Source organism: Ptychodera flava, chromosome 17 (assembly GCF_041260155.1).
Source record: "Ptychodera flava strain L36383 chromosome 17, AS_Pfla_20210202, whole genome shotgun sequence".
NCBI lineage: Eukaryota > Metazoa > Hemichordata > Enteropneusta > Ptychoderidae > Ptychodera > Ptychodera flava.
The window spans coordinates 16,062,203-16,078,117 of record NC_091944.1 but is presented as its reverse complement, the minus strand read 5'-3'; the positions used below and the strand labels follow the sequence as shown (position 1 = coordinate 16,078,117).

The 15,915-nt window shown below is 38.0% G+C and overlaps 1 protein-coding gene across 1 annotated transcript; it reads left to right on the top strand.

Moving 5' to 3' along the window:
* Window positions 1-1,625: 1,625 nt before the first annotated feature.
* On the top strand, window positions 1,626-15,588 carry LOC139116477 (uncharacterized). Its single transcript, XM_070679099.1, has 5 exons — window positions 1,626-1,800; window positions 4,209-4,413; window positions 14,088-14,186; window positions 14,342-14,437; window positions 14,577-15,588. Exons 2-5 carry the CDS (start codon window positions 4,228-4,230, stop codon window positions 14,598-14,600), a joined length of 405 nt encoding a protein of 134 aa, XP_070535200.1. The 5' UTR covers window positions 1,626-1,800; window positions 4,209-4,227; the 3' UTR covers window positions 14,601-15,588.
* Window positions 15,589-15,915: the final 327 nt, after the last annotated feature.

Here is a 15,915-nt window from a genome sequence, read left to right as displayed (position 1 = left end):
CTAAAATTTATATCTTTGTTTCTGGAAATTGTTGTGTAGCTGGGGATACCGGGATGGTCACTCCGACATTTGAAATACTGTTGAAATGCAAAATTGAATCTTCACCAATCCCAATCACTGCAAAGGCACAATGTTATTTTCAACTTCATAGTACATGGTTGTACATCACCATTGCCAAGATACATACAAATAGCTTTCCTGTCCTTCAAGATAGTTACCTATTTGTCTAATTTTAACTGTGCCAGCTGTAAATACTCTACATACAATCAAAGACCTTGAAGATAAATTTTGCTTCATTAAACTGCCTTAGCTCATAGACAACTAAGATAAGACTTGTCTCTGAGGTTCCAACTTCGTTCCTTATTCTTCTGTTATTCTGTGGTTATGAGTAGGTAGATAAATAAACCATAGACCATAAGTAGGGAATTTATTACATGTAACAGGCACCTTACTTATAACTCTCAATCTTAGTTTGAATTTTGCTACTGCTGAAGTTGTCTCTGTACTTGAAAACGAGCATGAGAACAAAGCTTTTGGCTATGTGGACCTTTGCAGGCATAATCGACCCTGATGGCGCCCTCTGATAGGGCTGCCTGCAGTGTACCCTTATGAGGGCGCTATGTATCACCCTTGGGATTGAGCGTCCACGAGATATGAGGATGCATCATTTTACCATAGTAATTATGCAAGTCCGTGGCAAATGAAAACACCACACACTTCACTAAAGATTCAAAAAGATCGTGCATAAGCTGTAATTTTGTCCGTGGAACTCACGAGAAACATAAGACGTAACGGAAGAACCTGTAAAATTAAAGTACTGAGATTTATTACACCGAAAAACTGCCCGACAACGTGGAGGTAAAAAACTGATAATCCATGCATGCTGAAAATAAGCTATTGACATGGCAGACTTTTTGCTGTTATTGTACCACAGTATTTTGTGTTGTACCGAACGAAGCTCCAAGGTTGGCCCGTGTGGTCCATAGGTAGCTGATGAATTAATCAATCGTTGTACGTTGGAGGGAAATCGCAACAAAGTTTACAACGGGTATGCCAGAACACGGTCTGACGAATCGTGGCCAGCGTTCAAAAGTTTGTCTGAATACTGAACATGTACGGAAGTTATTGTACACCTAGCAGTATTCCGATATTAATAGGGGCATCACCTTTTCGGCAACGGTCCAAATTTAAGTTTGATTTATAAGCATCAATACATTCATTTCTTTTACCCAATACTCTTACAAAATCTAAGAGTTTACAACGTTTTCAGAGATAAAAAAATTGCGCCGGATTTTATTTATCTCAACCAAGCCACAGAATGTTTGTACATTACATTTTTCATAGTGTTTAATCAGTGATGCTAGTTTCAGAACGTCATGAATATGACTGTTGGAAACGATATTCACCAAGGGAGCGTTCGGTCATTGTGGCTGAATAATTTTAATGCCATATTTGGTGATAAATGTATTTGTTGTCAATTATAAACATATAAAAACCTTTTATGGTATCTGCGTGTACGAGTGACGGCGATGGATATGGTATTCTTTTCTGATAGAAAACGCGATTATGAAATGTCTATCTATAGGTATTTTTCTGTATTATTTATAGAACTCGTTGCCTGAAATGTATTTGTCGCATCACGGATCAGCGTCTCGCTTAGGGGACCTTTGGTTAGGACTTAGTGGAGGTTCATGTTGACCTATAAAACAGGATAACTGAATTTTCTGTACCAGATGCCATATGCTTAACCGGAGATCTATGATACACGGCCTTAAGTTACGAAAATTCTGCTAAAGTGAGGTAAGAGCACGAGGGGTTCTGAAATTATTCATATTGAAAATTAATGTCACTTACCCGTCAGGCTCTGGCGTAAAACACGCGAACTGTATACCCTATAACAGTTATAACTGGCTAAGGGACTGGTCAGAGTCTTCGGCCGGGGGGGGGGGGGGGTCGGTGGATTATTTTTGGCCGACGTCAAAAAGTGGCTGACCCCCTATTCCAAATTTTGAAAACAGGGTGACCCCCCCCTATTCCAAATTTTGAAAACAGGGTGACCCCCCCTGCACGCGACAACTGTAATATGTAATAATATAATACTGTAATATATATATATATGTATATATATATATATATATATATATATATATATATATATATATATATATAAATATATTATATTTTACATACATTTATATTTTAAGTCATTCTGTGTTTTAATGAAATTGTTGGCATGTCAGTTGTAAGATAGGAATTTCAAAGTGTCAATCTTAAAGTTTGAATATAGTACATTTTGAATGAGCTGTGAATGTATTTCACACTTTCTATGCTTAACCAGATGTCCTGAACTGTTGTACAGAAATGGATGTCAATCATTAATATCAAACAGGAAAAAGCAGTAAATCAAAAACTTTGATGGGTGTTAAGACTTGCCAGCCATCCTATTAAATCTCCTGAGGAACCATAGAGAGGCATTTTAGCTAAATCTGATGTGTGCAGAGTCTGAGATGACCTTTTCTTGTAACATTGATATTTTTGCATGTTGCTCTCTCATACTGAATTTTAATAGACAGAACAGAAAAGTATCAGGAATGTGTCATGCTTTTCATATGAAATGCAGATTTCATAATAGTACACTTTCACTTAGCAAACATCAAGATATCTCTGGCATATATCTCTGATTTATTGAAGTATGGCGCCCGAAGGGCGCTGAGAAAAATATGAAACATCCTGATATCTCTGATATGTATGTCTTGTATATTAAAGTAATGCACAGGAAGGGTGTGCTGAAAAATATCTGACATATTAAAGTAATGTGCTTGAAGAGCAAGCTAAAAATATTGAACATACATATATCTCTGATATATGTATGCCTGATATGTTAAAGTTGGGCGTGCTAAAAAATATGTCTAATTATTAAAGTCACGCGCCCTAAGGGCGCGCCGAAAAATGCAACTGGATGAAATTTTGGGCTGACACGATGCATTTTAGGCAATGATGAGCCTGTGTCGAAATTCAAAAACACACTGACCCCCCCCCCTCATTGGACATTTCAAAAATATGGTGACCCCCCCTATCACCAAAGTCAAAAACGGGGTGACCCCCCATGAATCCACCGGCCCCCCCCCAGGCCGAAGAAACTGACCAGTCCCTAAGAATACGACCCAAAGCCCAAATCTGTGGATCACACACTCTGAAAGCTGCATGTACGATAATGTAAAACTGGAAGTGCCAAGTTCCGAACTTGCATTTATGTGTATATGCCAATATGTGTATATGTATATACGTTTCCTGTCCGAGGGATCTGAAGAGGGCCTCTTTAACCCTTTCACCACCATGGTTTGTCCCAAATCCATTGTTTTCTATGGTAAAGTTGGACTGTACATAGGGAACTGGGGGTGAAAGGGTTAAGGTTTAACGATTTGCTCTTTTGAGACACATGGCGACTGGTATTATGATCAAGTTCCCCAGGTGTGATCTAAGTGATTTATTTAACATTTTGGATGGGCAACATAGCTGTAATGTTGCGGCTGCTGTGAATACAATAAGCGCAATTACTGTGGCTGTTAAGTTGGCAGACGTCGGAGACATCCCACGGTAAGGCATTACTGCGGCAGATACATGAATCTAGCTTTTAGGCCACCGCCACCCGGGTATGGAGTGCTGCACAGTGTGAAAATGTGACCACAAAACGCGGTCACCGTATTCAGGGGCGGTTCGTACCTTGCTATTACACAGCAAACAGATAAAGGTTGACATTAATGTAGGTTAGAGTTATTGTTTGGAAAGTTACTTCAACAAGGACCAAACCTGAGAAATGCCAAAGTTTTCATTTCCAAACTGCATGGCACGTCAGTGTCAATTGAATAACTTCTTTTTGCCTCATTTTCAACGAATGAATGTTGAACACTCTAAAATTAAAATGAACCAATGTGTTGGACCTTGTATTACGTTACAGAAAGTTGTCTGATGTCTGAACATCAAAGAGTGCAAATTTTTAAAGTCACTTAAACTACACTGATTGCTAAAAGGAGTATACTTTCATCTTAGAGCTTCCTTTGACTAAATTTAAAGGGTTAAAACATAGGAAAATTTTTCATAGCAAAAACGCTTTTCTGAAATGCATATTGATTGCTCTTAGGAAGAAAACGTAATTTTTGCAGTGAAAGAAGCAAAGTGACCATTATATGGTACTGCTTATTTAATAGCCACTAAGAACTTGTCACCATGGCAACAGACCACGCCGATGAAGTCAGCAAGGGTAGTAATATTCAAAATCATGCAGATTCGAGCAGGTTAGCTATCAGTCGGACTTTTACAAGAAGACAGAAGCTGACATTGTTGAGTATCTCACTGGCTTATCTTGCAGACTTTGTAAGTTTTAGCATTCTTGCACCGTTCTACCCAGCTAAGGTAAGACATAACTGCAATTAGGAACAGCCAACAAGCTAATTTTGAAAAAAACTGTTACCGAAGGGGTTTTTACTTGAAAATATGCTATTTTAAGGTATTTTGAAACAAATTGAATATTGAGGGATTTGAAGCTGTTTGCAAATGATGATGAAGAATGCATGCGCAAGTGGTCAGAGAAAATGTTCTCAAATCGGTCAAAAATTTCCTAATTCTGATACCACTGGTCTTATACCTTAAGTTTAACATGCAGTTTCATGATTTATGTTAAATTATCATAAAGTTTGCATATTTCTATTTTTGAAAAATTTACACTCATATTTTTTGCGTAGTTTTCTTTAAACAGTTTCTCCGAGACTGTTCATGAAATAGTGATCTAATTTTGTTTTTCAATTTCGAGGGATGACCTTATTCAGGTTTGTTCAAATGACAATTGTAAATGCATATTCAAAGCGTTTCTACTATTACTGTTTAACCCAAAATCTGTTCGTAGTTCTTAGATGAGTCGTTTTTCTTTGATTAAATGGTAGTTGTATCTCTATTAACTGATTCAGAACAAAATAAGAATCCATACAGTTTTTTTGATGATTTGTTTATCTTCTCTTGTTAAAGGCCAATGACATGGGTGCCTCTGATACCATAGTGGGTCTAGTCTTTGGATGTTTTGCCCTTGTCATGTTCTTGACATCGCCAATATTTGGTAAAGTTGTAAGTACTTTCAAGCTCATACACTTACATATTTGTTCGTGCATACATATACATATATATATATATATATATAGAGAGAGAGAGAGAGAGAGAGAGAGAGAGAGAGAGAGAGAGGATACGTATGTGTGTGTACATACACGTTTGTGTGTGCCTGTATATGCCTGTGTTGGACATTATATGCTATCATGTCAATCCAACATGTGGCTGATGTTGCATGTGTATTCAAATTTGTTTTTTGAAATTAAAATAATTTTGTAGCAGTTTTACTTGTAGTTCATGAACAAATGCAAAATACTTTTAGTGATGCAATAAAGTTTGAAACAAAGCCTCACAACTGCCCTGAATTAGACTAGCCCACTAGTTGCTTTGCGTGTTGTTTTTCATTTCTGACGGTTAAATAAACATTTTCAAGTTATTACGTCATTCCCTCTCTTCTCTTGCATTTTTTAAATCTACATTCCGGATGTTGTTTTTGGCCAGGTCACGTGATCGGGGGCTTGCCTTTGTTTAAGTTTGTGCTCGCCGGTCCTCGCATAGCGATCACACTGCCATTAACCGATGACACCACGCACGTAAAATTAATTCAAGACAAATTTCGCGGAAATGTATTTATTTTATTACGACATAATTAAGCCCACAGACTTGGGGCAAGTCTACCCTGGCTAGGAACATGTGTCACGTAAATGTAACAGCTTACATCCGAAGCCAAATTGTACAATGATGGGATAGCAATTGCACTCAAATAGTTTTTAATAAGGAAATTGGATCAGAATATTTTTAATCATTTTCTGTAGAAGCATTTATACAATTTGTGTCTGCAGATTAATAATGACAGTGTCTTGATTAAATGGAAATTTGCACAACCCAAGTGTTACACATGCTTAGTACATTTGTTAGTATAGATCAATGCAAAGCCATATTTGAAAGCAACTTTTCATCTTCAACATTTTTTCATTCGAGTTATCATTATGTCACATTAGAAGTCTTCTACAGAGATATTCATTGTCTATAACATTCATTGACAGAAGTCAAGCCATGAGCTCCTTTATTTATAAAAAAATACATATATTCTGAAACTTTTACTTCAACAAATTATGGAAAAAGCTGTTATCTGATTGGTTTGTGTGAAATCTGTATTTACTGCAATGTTTTAACATTTCATTATTAAATTACAATTATCATATTATCATTTGCACATTGTTGACTATAACTTGTCTACTGTTGTAAACATCCCTCGCGGCAAAGATCGGTAGAATCAGTCAAGTGACGCACATCAAAAATACGTCAACTTTGCACAACATGTACGTCGTAAATATGGATGCTTACTACTGTCTTTTATTAGCATTTCACTTTTGTTTACACGTCCATGTCATTTTTGCTACATTTTATGTATTTTCTGATATGAGTTGACCAATATGGCTTAATATTGGCCCCTTGAAATTTTTGAATGTTTACATCGTAACATCTATCTATTTTGTCAAAGGAATAATCCATTAAAGGAACATAGGGCTATAGTTTGAGTGTTCTATAAATAACAGGCAGTTAAGTGGTTCATTTATGTACCATTAAATGCATGTCAGTGATATTTAGGTTGAAATGTATGTCACTTCTACATCATGTGGAATGTAGATCATGCTATACAGTATGTGAAATATATGTCATTGATGCACCGGCCGTGATAAAAGTGTATGTTATTGATGCACTACATGAAAATTCATGTTATTTCTACACCATGTGGGATGTAGGTCATACACACCATATGTGAAATAGATGTCATTGATGCACCATGGTCAAAATATATGTCATTAGGGCGCTATATAAAATATTACATTGTTGATACACCATCTGAGATGTATATGTAAAATATATGTCATCGATGCATCATGGTCAAAATGAATGCCATTGATGCACCATATAAAGTTTATGTCATTTCTACAAACATGTGAATTGTAGATACACCACTGATATGTGAAATATATGTCATTGATGAACCATATAAAATCATGTCATTGATACGCCATGTTGAATGTAGGTCATATGGGACATTATGTGAATTTATTGATGCACCATGGTCAAAATGAATGTCATTTCGATACACCATATAAAAATTATGTCTCTGGTACACCATGTGTGAACTGTATGTTATTGATGCACCGTGGACAAAATATATATCATTGATAAGCCATGTGGAAATTTATGTCATTGATACACCATGTGAAGTTTAGGTCATATATGGTATACTATGTGTGAAATATACGTCATTTACGTACAGTGGTCAAAATATATGTCATTGACGCACTATATGAAATTTAAGTCACGATTCACCATGTGAAAAGAATTTCATTGATAAACCATGTGTAAACAGCTTTTCTAATGATGAAATTGCCAATTTTCTAATTGAACACACTTTTCCCGCTTTTTCCAGCTTCCCAAACTCGGTGTTAAGTTTCTATTGTTATCAGGACTATTCACATGTGGTATCAGTGTGATAATATTCGGGTAAGTGGTTAACCTCTGAATTACCTTGAGGTAAGGTAAAACAGAACTTGACGCAGTTATATTTCCTTCTTAACATTACGATTGGCATTTTCAAGATAAAGATTACAAGATTATTCAAATTTGTGTTTGTGAATATGGTGAATTGGATGTACAACGTTAATTATCAAGTTGCAGGGCTAAAGTTATTCTTTTCATCGGGACTTTTCATTTCACCTCTTTTTTGTCGGGTTATGAAAGTGGATCACTGTATCTTTTCACAAGCTTATGCACAAATAGAGCTTGCTGGAAGAGTATCATAAGTGAGGAACGATTATCTTTGATTCTGTTTTTTGTTTTTTGTTTTGTTTTTATTTTTTTGTAGATTGCTGGACAAGCTCAACCCAGGGACAGAGTTTATAGTGTTTTCTTTCATAGTTCGATTGGTTGAGGGCGTTGGTGCGTCTGCATCTGCAACTGCAGGCTTTGCTATCATTGCGCAGACATTCCCGGACAATGTATCCACAGTGTTTGTGAGTAAAAACATTCTCGGACAAGCCAAGAATTTCTATTACGACAGATGAAGGTAGTGAAGTCAGCGATTTTCTTTACAAGAAATTAATTAAAACTGATAACTAAGTCTAGAGGAAAGTTAAAGCAATGTAAAGATTACATATACTTTATAGTTTAGCTGGAATGGCAAAAACTCGTAAATTACAGTCTCCAAGGAGTTGCGACCAGACAGACAGTGATTGGTGAGAGAGCGAGTCCTTCTCTGGCTACAGGCTTGATGTAGGTTAGTCTAGGTTACCCTGACTGCTTTGCGGGGCTCTCTTCCGGCCGCCCCTACACATATAGGGACGGCCGGATGAGAACCCCGCAGAGCAGTCTGGGTAACTGAGACTAGATGCAGGTCTGAACCGCGCATAGTTCACAAAGCAAAAATCCAGCGTGAAGGTGTTGAAATGAATCCCAACTAGTCATATGAAAATCTGTACCGCCCTGTATTTGTACTGAAAAGAAGCCAGCCAGAGAATACTAGAAAATTCTAGACTTTCCATCGAAACGCTAATAAAGGTTCTAAAAATATCTTCACTTGTTGTAAACATGACCTTCTAAGAACGTTCCAGACAATACTTGGCGAACTAAATGGTAATAGGGAAGAATGACCAACATACTAAGAGGTTTTAGTGTATACTAGTATTCTTTGCAAATTTTGATTTCTGGAGCCAACAGCAAACGTTGGTAGCTTGTTACTGATGAGAATTCCCCCGTTACAGAGCCGGCAAGAAAACTATAAGTGTTCTTTAATGAAAACATGGTCCATTCAGATACGGGATGTGCATTCGACCTGAATTTGGAGGGGGATGTTCAGAATTTTGATATCTCTGACCATCGCATTCTGATTATTATTTGCAAAGACAGAAGGGGTAGAAAAATTTAAACTATTTTCCCGTTATGCTTGGCCACTTTAATCCACCTCCTAAAATGTTGTGCTCCATCCGTAGATCATTGCAAGGAAACCACACAAAAACACCGACTCAGGCTGCGATGTTTCACACACAGGTGCCCGTGCGTTGGGTAGTCTGCTAGATCGATCAATTTTCTGCACGATCGATCGATCCCGAACTCGATCTGCCCGCCACTGTCACCTTATCGATCCAGCAGGCTACCCAAAGCACTTTCGTCTGTGGTTTCAAAGTAACAATGCCCAAGAAGTGTACATGACAAAATGTGAAACAAGCTAATTCAAAAATACGTCGACAAAATTCATCAAATGATTCCCATTCTATCTTTGCACTTTATCTTTATAAAAACCAGGTTACATGACAAGAGTTTTCTTGAATATTACTTAAAACCTAAGTTTTAAGGATAACATGAAGTTTTGAAACAATGCAAACACTTCTTGTAATTCCACTATTTAACTTGAAATACAGTTTTTATGGGAGAGCTACTTTTTTTCCAGGGAATTCTTGAAATTTTTGCCGGTTTAGGGTTCATGATAGGACCCCCTGTTGGCGGCTATTTATATCAGGTGAGTGATAGGTCATATTCATTGTTCTAAACGGTACTTTTCAACCTGCATTAAAAGTAGCTACAATTGCAAACATTTCCTACTAAAGCTCTTACAATGTACATAGGTGCACTATGAGTAAATCTAGGAAATATGTTATAAACATAATTATTAAAAATGATATCATATTTATGAAATATTGATATGAATAAAACGGCGTCAGTGTTTCATCCGGGGTTGAGCTTTCTTTCTGCTCAGCAACACACGATAAAATCACTTAATGTGGGTGTGTATTAATTATGTGTAACATGGGTCGGGGCATCCAATATACAGGATGCCCCGGCCTATATTACACATGATTCATACACGCGCACACGTTTAGTGATTTTTATCGAGTTTTCTAAGTATTATATACACTGGAGGCTCTTGAAATAGAGTGAGAACACCCTTTCTAAGCTTCCATATCATCCAGGAGGACCCCACAACACCTTTTCAGGATTGTCCTGGGGCTTAACTTATACCCTTCACCACAAACCTAGGAGTACCACCAGGATAGGGCACTTTCCCCATTCCAGACCTGAAAACAAAAAAATAAGTCCCTGAGCACACATGCGGACAGGTAGGAACACTCAATTAGAGATATGAGAACACAAAGATATATAGGTAGAAACATATCTGTCCTGAGAAGAACCATGCCAGGAAGAAGTAATATTCCTACACGGAGATACAAATGGGCTAGCTGGGATTCTGGCATTCTGAGGGCTAGAAGGAGCTTTTGGATCGGACATGCACGATACAAAAAGATCAAGCAAGGACAGGAGGCTTCCTCTTCTATCATGGCCCCTACCCATTTCCTTCCAGAGCTCGAGCAGGACACCAGTTGCAAGATTATCGATGATTTCAGAGCTATGCTACAAGCCCACTCGGACCTATTCCTAACCCATGAAGAATACAAGCTCTACACTTTCGTCAATCGACGGGACTTCCCACAGCAGCTTTGCTAACTCTGTAGGCTACATTACCACTATCTTCTAGCTTCTGGATATATACAGGACAAGCGGGTCTATGAAAGCAGCAGGCCTGGCTTCACGTACTGCGAATAGCTTCTACTACCACAAGGCTACAAACGGTTTCTACAACAAGGATTCTACTAGAGGCAGCCAGAGCGGTGGCCAGAGAAAGGCAGTGGAAATACATTGTTGGTCGAGTGCCTCGATACTACATGCTGCTATGGATCCAAAACCATAGAACTCACAGACCCATGTACACCCAAAGAGCAATAGACTGGAGACCCGCACAAAACCAAGGAGCAAGAGGCCGGGCAGGCACCAACACAGGATATTGATGCCACACAAGAGCCTCAAAGATGGATTCTGTCTAGTAAAGCAGTGTGGAATATCGAAAACAAAGATGTCTTGTGTTTGTACTGGACTATTCAAATTGCTATGAAATTGCAAAACCTCAAGGCAGCATGTCAATGCAGCAGAGGAAACGATTGTATTTGGCAAATAGGCTATACCATTCCCCAGTCCTCATCAGCATTACGAGCTACTACAGCGCCATTGGCATTGTAAGCTGTGAGTGCATTTGATATTGCAAGTTACTAGAGCACCTCAGCATTGCTAGTAGACCACTATGGTCCCTCCAGAAAAGTAGAACAGCATACTCTTGTAGTAGGCCATAGTATATAGTTTGCCAACGTCCAAGTCTAACCGTTATTTTGCCGGGGACCACCAAGGACTCATTTGGGTTGGCCCACCATCCATTCATGGCGATCATGCACAATGTTGCCATTATGTGCACGGTCAAGGGCAGCACCATCTGAGGCATCATCGAGAGGATAAAGGGTGAAATGGACTGCAGTGGCAGACAAAAGGCAGGGAAGAGCCAGCTGTCCTGTTTGAGTTAAGATGGACATCTCGGAGCTGCAAACAGAAACCCTGCAGGCGGGCCTGGCACAATTTGAGCAAGAGCTGCTGGCCCTGGGCTATGGGCTCGACAGTGTCAACTACATCCAGGACTTCTCCAGCACCCTGGACAGGGACACTGGTTGAGAACCTCCACAAGGCACAGGGCTTCCAGGTGGAAGGGGAAGCCCATAGCTGCCCACCTGGGAGATCCCCACGATCCTTGCCAACACCAGCTCTGTGGGAAGCACGTGTGCATGTGCACCTGGCTCGACAGCCAAAATAGCTTTATATCGGTGCATATATCTACAACAAGGTGGTCTCAAACTTTGAGGCCGTGGAAGTACAGAGTACAGTGGGCAGGCATCTTACAGAGTATGTGGACTGCCCTACAGTCACCTGTGGTGGAGCTTCCAACACCCGGCAATGCAGGCCCAGGAGTGCATGAAGATCAAGGTCTCAGTGTATGGTGACAACTCTACAGTAGGGGAGCTGGAGGTAGAGGTCCTGGAGATGGTGTCGCTGGAAGGGTCCCCTTCTTTGCCATGCAACTGCTAAGAGCTGAGTGGAGGTACCTCGCCACCTCGCGTGACAGATGTCTCGTCATGGCCTTCAGGCCCATCTTGACAAATATGTTCCTACTTATGTATCTTTATGTTCTTATTTCTCTAATTGAGTGTTCCTACCTGTCCGCATGTGTGCTCAGGGGCTTTTTAAAGGTCTGGAATGGGGAAGTGCCCTATCCTGGTGGTATTCCTAGGTTGGTGGAGAAGGGCATAAGTCATCCCTCTAACATCGCCTATGTTGGTGGTGAATGGTAGAAGTTAAGCCCTCTGGTAATCCTGGAATGGTGTTGTGGGCGGAATGGAGACTCAGAAAGGGGTGTTCTCACTATAATTCCAGACCCCCAGTGTATATACTACTTTGCAAAGCAGAAAGGAGGCTAAACCCTAATGAAATAATAACGCAGTATGGTTTTATTAATATTAATATTCACATTTACTATTTAGAATATTTATGAATATAATATCACAATCCTATAGTGCAACCGTGTAATTTAGTGTTCTTTTCTTTTTTTATTACCATAGGTTGGCGGATACAGTTTACCTTTCATCGTCTTAGGATCATGTACAGTTCTAGTAGTTCTGGTAAATTATTTTGTTCTGCCACAACGAAGAGGTAGGTCAAATTTCTGACAGCTAGATTGTAATGAACTAAAATTTGTCAAGTCCCCAAACCTACGTATATGTATTTACCAAACGTCAATGCATGCTACATGCATCGCATTTGCCCTAACAAGGAATTGAAGTAGACGTTCAAGGGTATTTAGAAATGGGGATGGGGAATGGAAAGCATAGTCTCCATGAAACACTAAACCTTGTGATTGGTTGGAAAAATCCTGTAGTTGATGAATGGATCCCAACGGTTACTCTGTTGAGCAGGACTCACAGATCAAGGCCACAGTACGATAATGGTCAGCAACGTTTTTGTACCCACTGATTCCTGAACAAGCCACCACACAAATAATAGGTAACACAGTTCACTACCAGTGACAATTGTTGCAGTCACATACCATTGTAAGATAGATAAAAAGTTGATAAAATAGATAAGATAGATAAAAACTTTTTTCACTATATCGAAAAGGCAGCTCAATAGCAACAAGCAAGCTCATAAGTACACCGTTTTTGCACAAACAATTCAGCTATGTTTGTTGCGTATAGACACAAAAGCGTGGTGGTATCCCTACATAATATTTGCCAGAAGAAAATTGCCTTAATTGTTGCTGAAAGCCAAAATTTATTATTTTATTACCAAATCTGAATACTTGTACATATGCCATAAACATTGACCAATTAAGAACTGGCTCTCGTATTGACCTTTGTATAGCATTAGTTAAGATAGGCCATACAAATGTATTTGAGTGTACATGTTTGGTGTAATTGAAAACAGAGATAAGTTGGGATTCTGTGGTGCAACTCTCATTCATCCCTGACATGTTAAGATGCTGCTACATTTTTTCATTTAAAATCACCACCACCACCACAACAACAACAACAAAAACAGGCTTAAACTTTCCTTTTTGAATTAAGTCTTCAACTGTACATTCCATTTGCACATTAACAAAATACACACCGACTTCACAGTTTTGTTACTTTTTTCTGTATTTACTTCAGAGAGTGACAGACCAGAGTCAGGGTCCATTTTGCGGTTATTGAAAATACCGTCAATAGTCGTGACATCATTTTGTGTACTGGCTGGCGCCATGGGGATTAGTTTTCTTGATCCAACGCTGGCAAATCATCTCCAACAGGTAAATGCAAAGCGTGTTTATAATTTTATAGTACCACAAAATATTTCGTTGTTACATCCATCAAGGTATGACTTAATGCCATTTATCAATGCCCATGCATCTGATGTATTTGTAGCAAGTCTAGTATATGAGTTACATTTTTCAAATTTCAACCCTATTTTAATTCCTTTAATATAAATTTTAACTTATACAGCTTAGATGTGGTTAGAAAATTTACTTTTCATACAATGCAGTATTGTCCTGTATTTTATCTACTTACCAGTTTCACCTAGATACAACAGCAATTGGACTGATGTTTCTCATAATATCTGCATCCTACACGATAGCATCATTTTTCTGGGGCTACATAACAGATAAATTTGTGAGTAACACTTCTTAAATTTGTTGAGTAAATTCGTGAACTTTTCTTGAATTGCCAGATAGTGTGCAGTGTACTGTTGACAGATCTACTAATTCCCTTAGTCATGGCAGACACAAATGTATATCAGCTGCTCTTTTATGTCTGTTCCCTTTCAGGATATTCCGAAGTTAATGATGATACTAGCTAGGCAAAATAGGTTCATGTGCAGCACATCTCTACCTGGGACCATCTCCATTTCTCAATACAAAAAGGTGGGTAGTTTGGAAAACCTTATGTGATCGTATCCCCATTTAGAACAAGTGGCACTGCTTTTCTATGTATACTTAAATGTAAATTCATAGCATGTGTGTGCTAAAAATAACCAACAGACCTATTTCTGTTTCTTTGCAGCCAACTATGGTTAGCAATGCTTAATGAATGGTCGCTGAAAAATTCATGAATAGTGCATGATGACGCCCTCTAGCTCATGAACTATTTTGTAAAATAGAATTAACATGTCATGCATTTGCTATAATGTTAACTTGAACAGAATATTTGATGAACATGTAATGGTGCATCGTGTTATTTCAAAAAGTAATGAAAAAATTATACATGAACAGTTCATGAAATGTGTCCATATCATAAATAGTTTATGTGTGTGTGAGTATGTCATGAATAAATCATAAATTTTGTTGAGTATCTAATGAGTATTTCATGAATTTTGTCTATGAACATACAATATGACTTATTCACAAATTAACATGAATATTGAATTGTGTTATTTCTTATACAATAATTAAGATATTATTAATTGATTATTCCTATGTGCTGAAGATATTATGAATAAATGAATCATGAATGTGTTGGATATTTTATGAAAAAATCAAGAATTTTGTTGAACATTTAATGAATGTTTTACGAGTGTTATCGATTAACATCTATAATGATGCTATTATTTGATGAATATTTTATGAACCATGTTTCCATGAATTTTTGAAGAATAATTCACCATCGTTAATCAAATATTCTGTTCAATTTAACATTCATGCATATGTGTGAATGTCAATGCCTTTCCTGAAAAACGCATGAACAGAATTCATGCTCTGTGCATGGTTCATTCATCATCCACTTACATGGTGTTTAGTTGGTGAGCAATAGTAATTATTCTGCCTGAGAATCTTGCTGCTGCAATGAAATCATTACCAATGAAAATCAGAATGGAAGTCTTGTAAGAAACGGATTTTTTTAAATTACTGCAATATTTGATTTGCATTGTGAAGAAAATTATTTTTCCTTCTTTCATCTACAGGAGAAGAGTACCAATACACCAAACCGAGGTTGCGACTTCTGTAAATCAAGAAGGCGATGTAAACGCTCCACTGTTGTCAGATTGAGTTTGTAAACATTAAAACAAAACTGCTATCGTTGAAACTTTTGATTTTAAATTCTTTGTAGATTTGATATGCTAGCCTGTGTAAAATGTAATCGGTAAGTAACAGTTCAAGAGATCAAGTGATATAATCATCTTAAACTGGATAAATATATTATGGGATCCAGGATTCTATCGGTATTTCGTTTCACTTACTATGAATACAAAAAGAGCTTATAAACAGTTATTACCCCTTTCCCAAAGTGGGCACCTATATCTATCGGAGTTTCATCGGTTTTAGCGGTTTCGTCTTAAGGTTGATGTGGCGACAGAAATTGCTGGACAACTTATACATTCGTTGAACTGAAAAGCAGGCCAAGG

Excerpts from the sequence above, each read along its gene's own strand:
- LOC139116477 (XM_070679099.1), top strand. The coding sequence starts at position 4,228 with ATGGCAACAGACCACGCCGATGAAGTCAGCAAGGGTAGTAATATTCAA. Across the intron at positions 4,414-14,087 it reads CACCGTTCTACCCAGCTAAG|TTTCACCTAGATACAACAGC; the intron begins GTAAGACATAAC and ends TCTACTTACCAG. Across the intron at positions 14,438-14,576 it reads CCATTTCTCAATACAAAAAG|CCAACTATGGTTAGCAATGC; the intron begins GTGGGTAGTTTG and ends GTTTCTTTGCAG.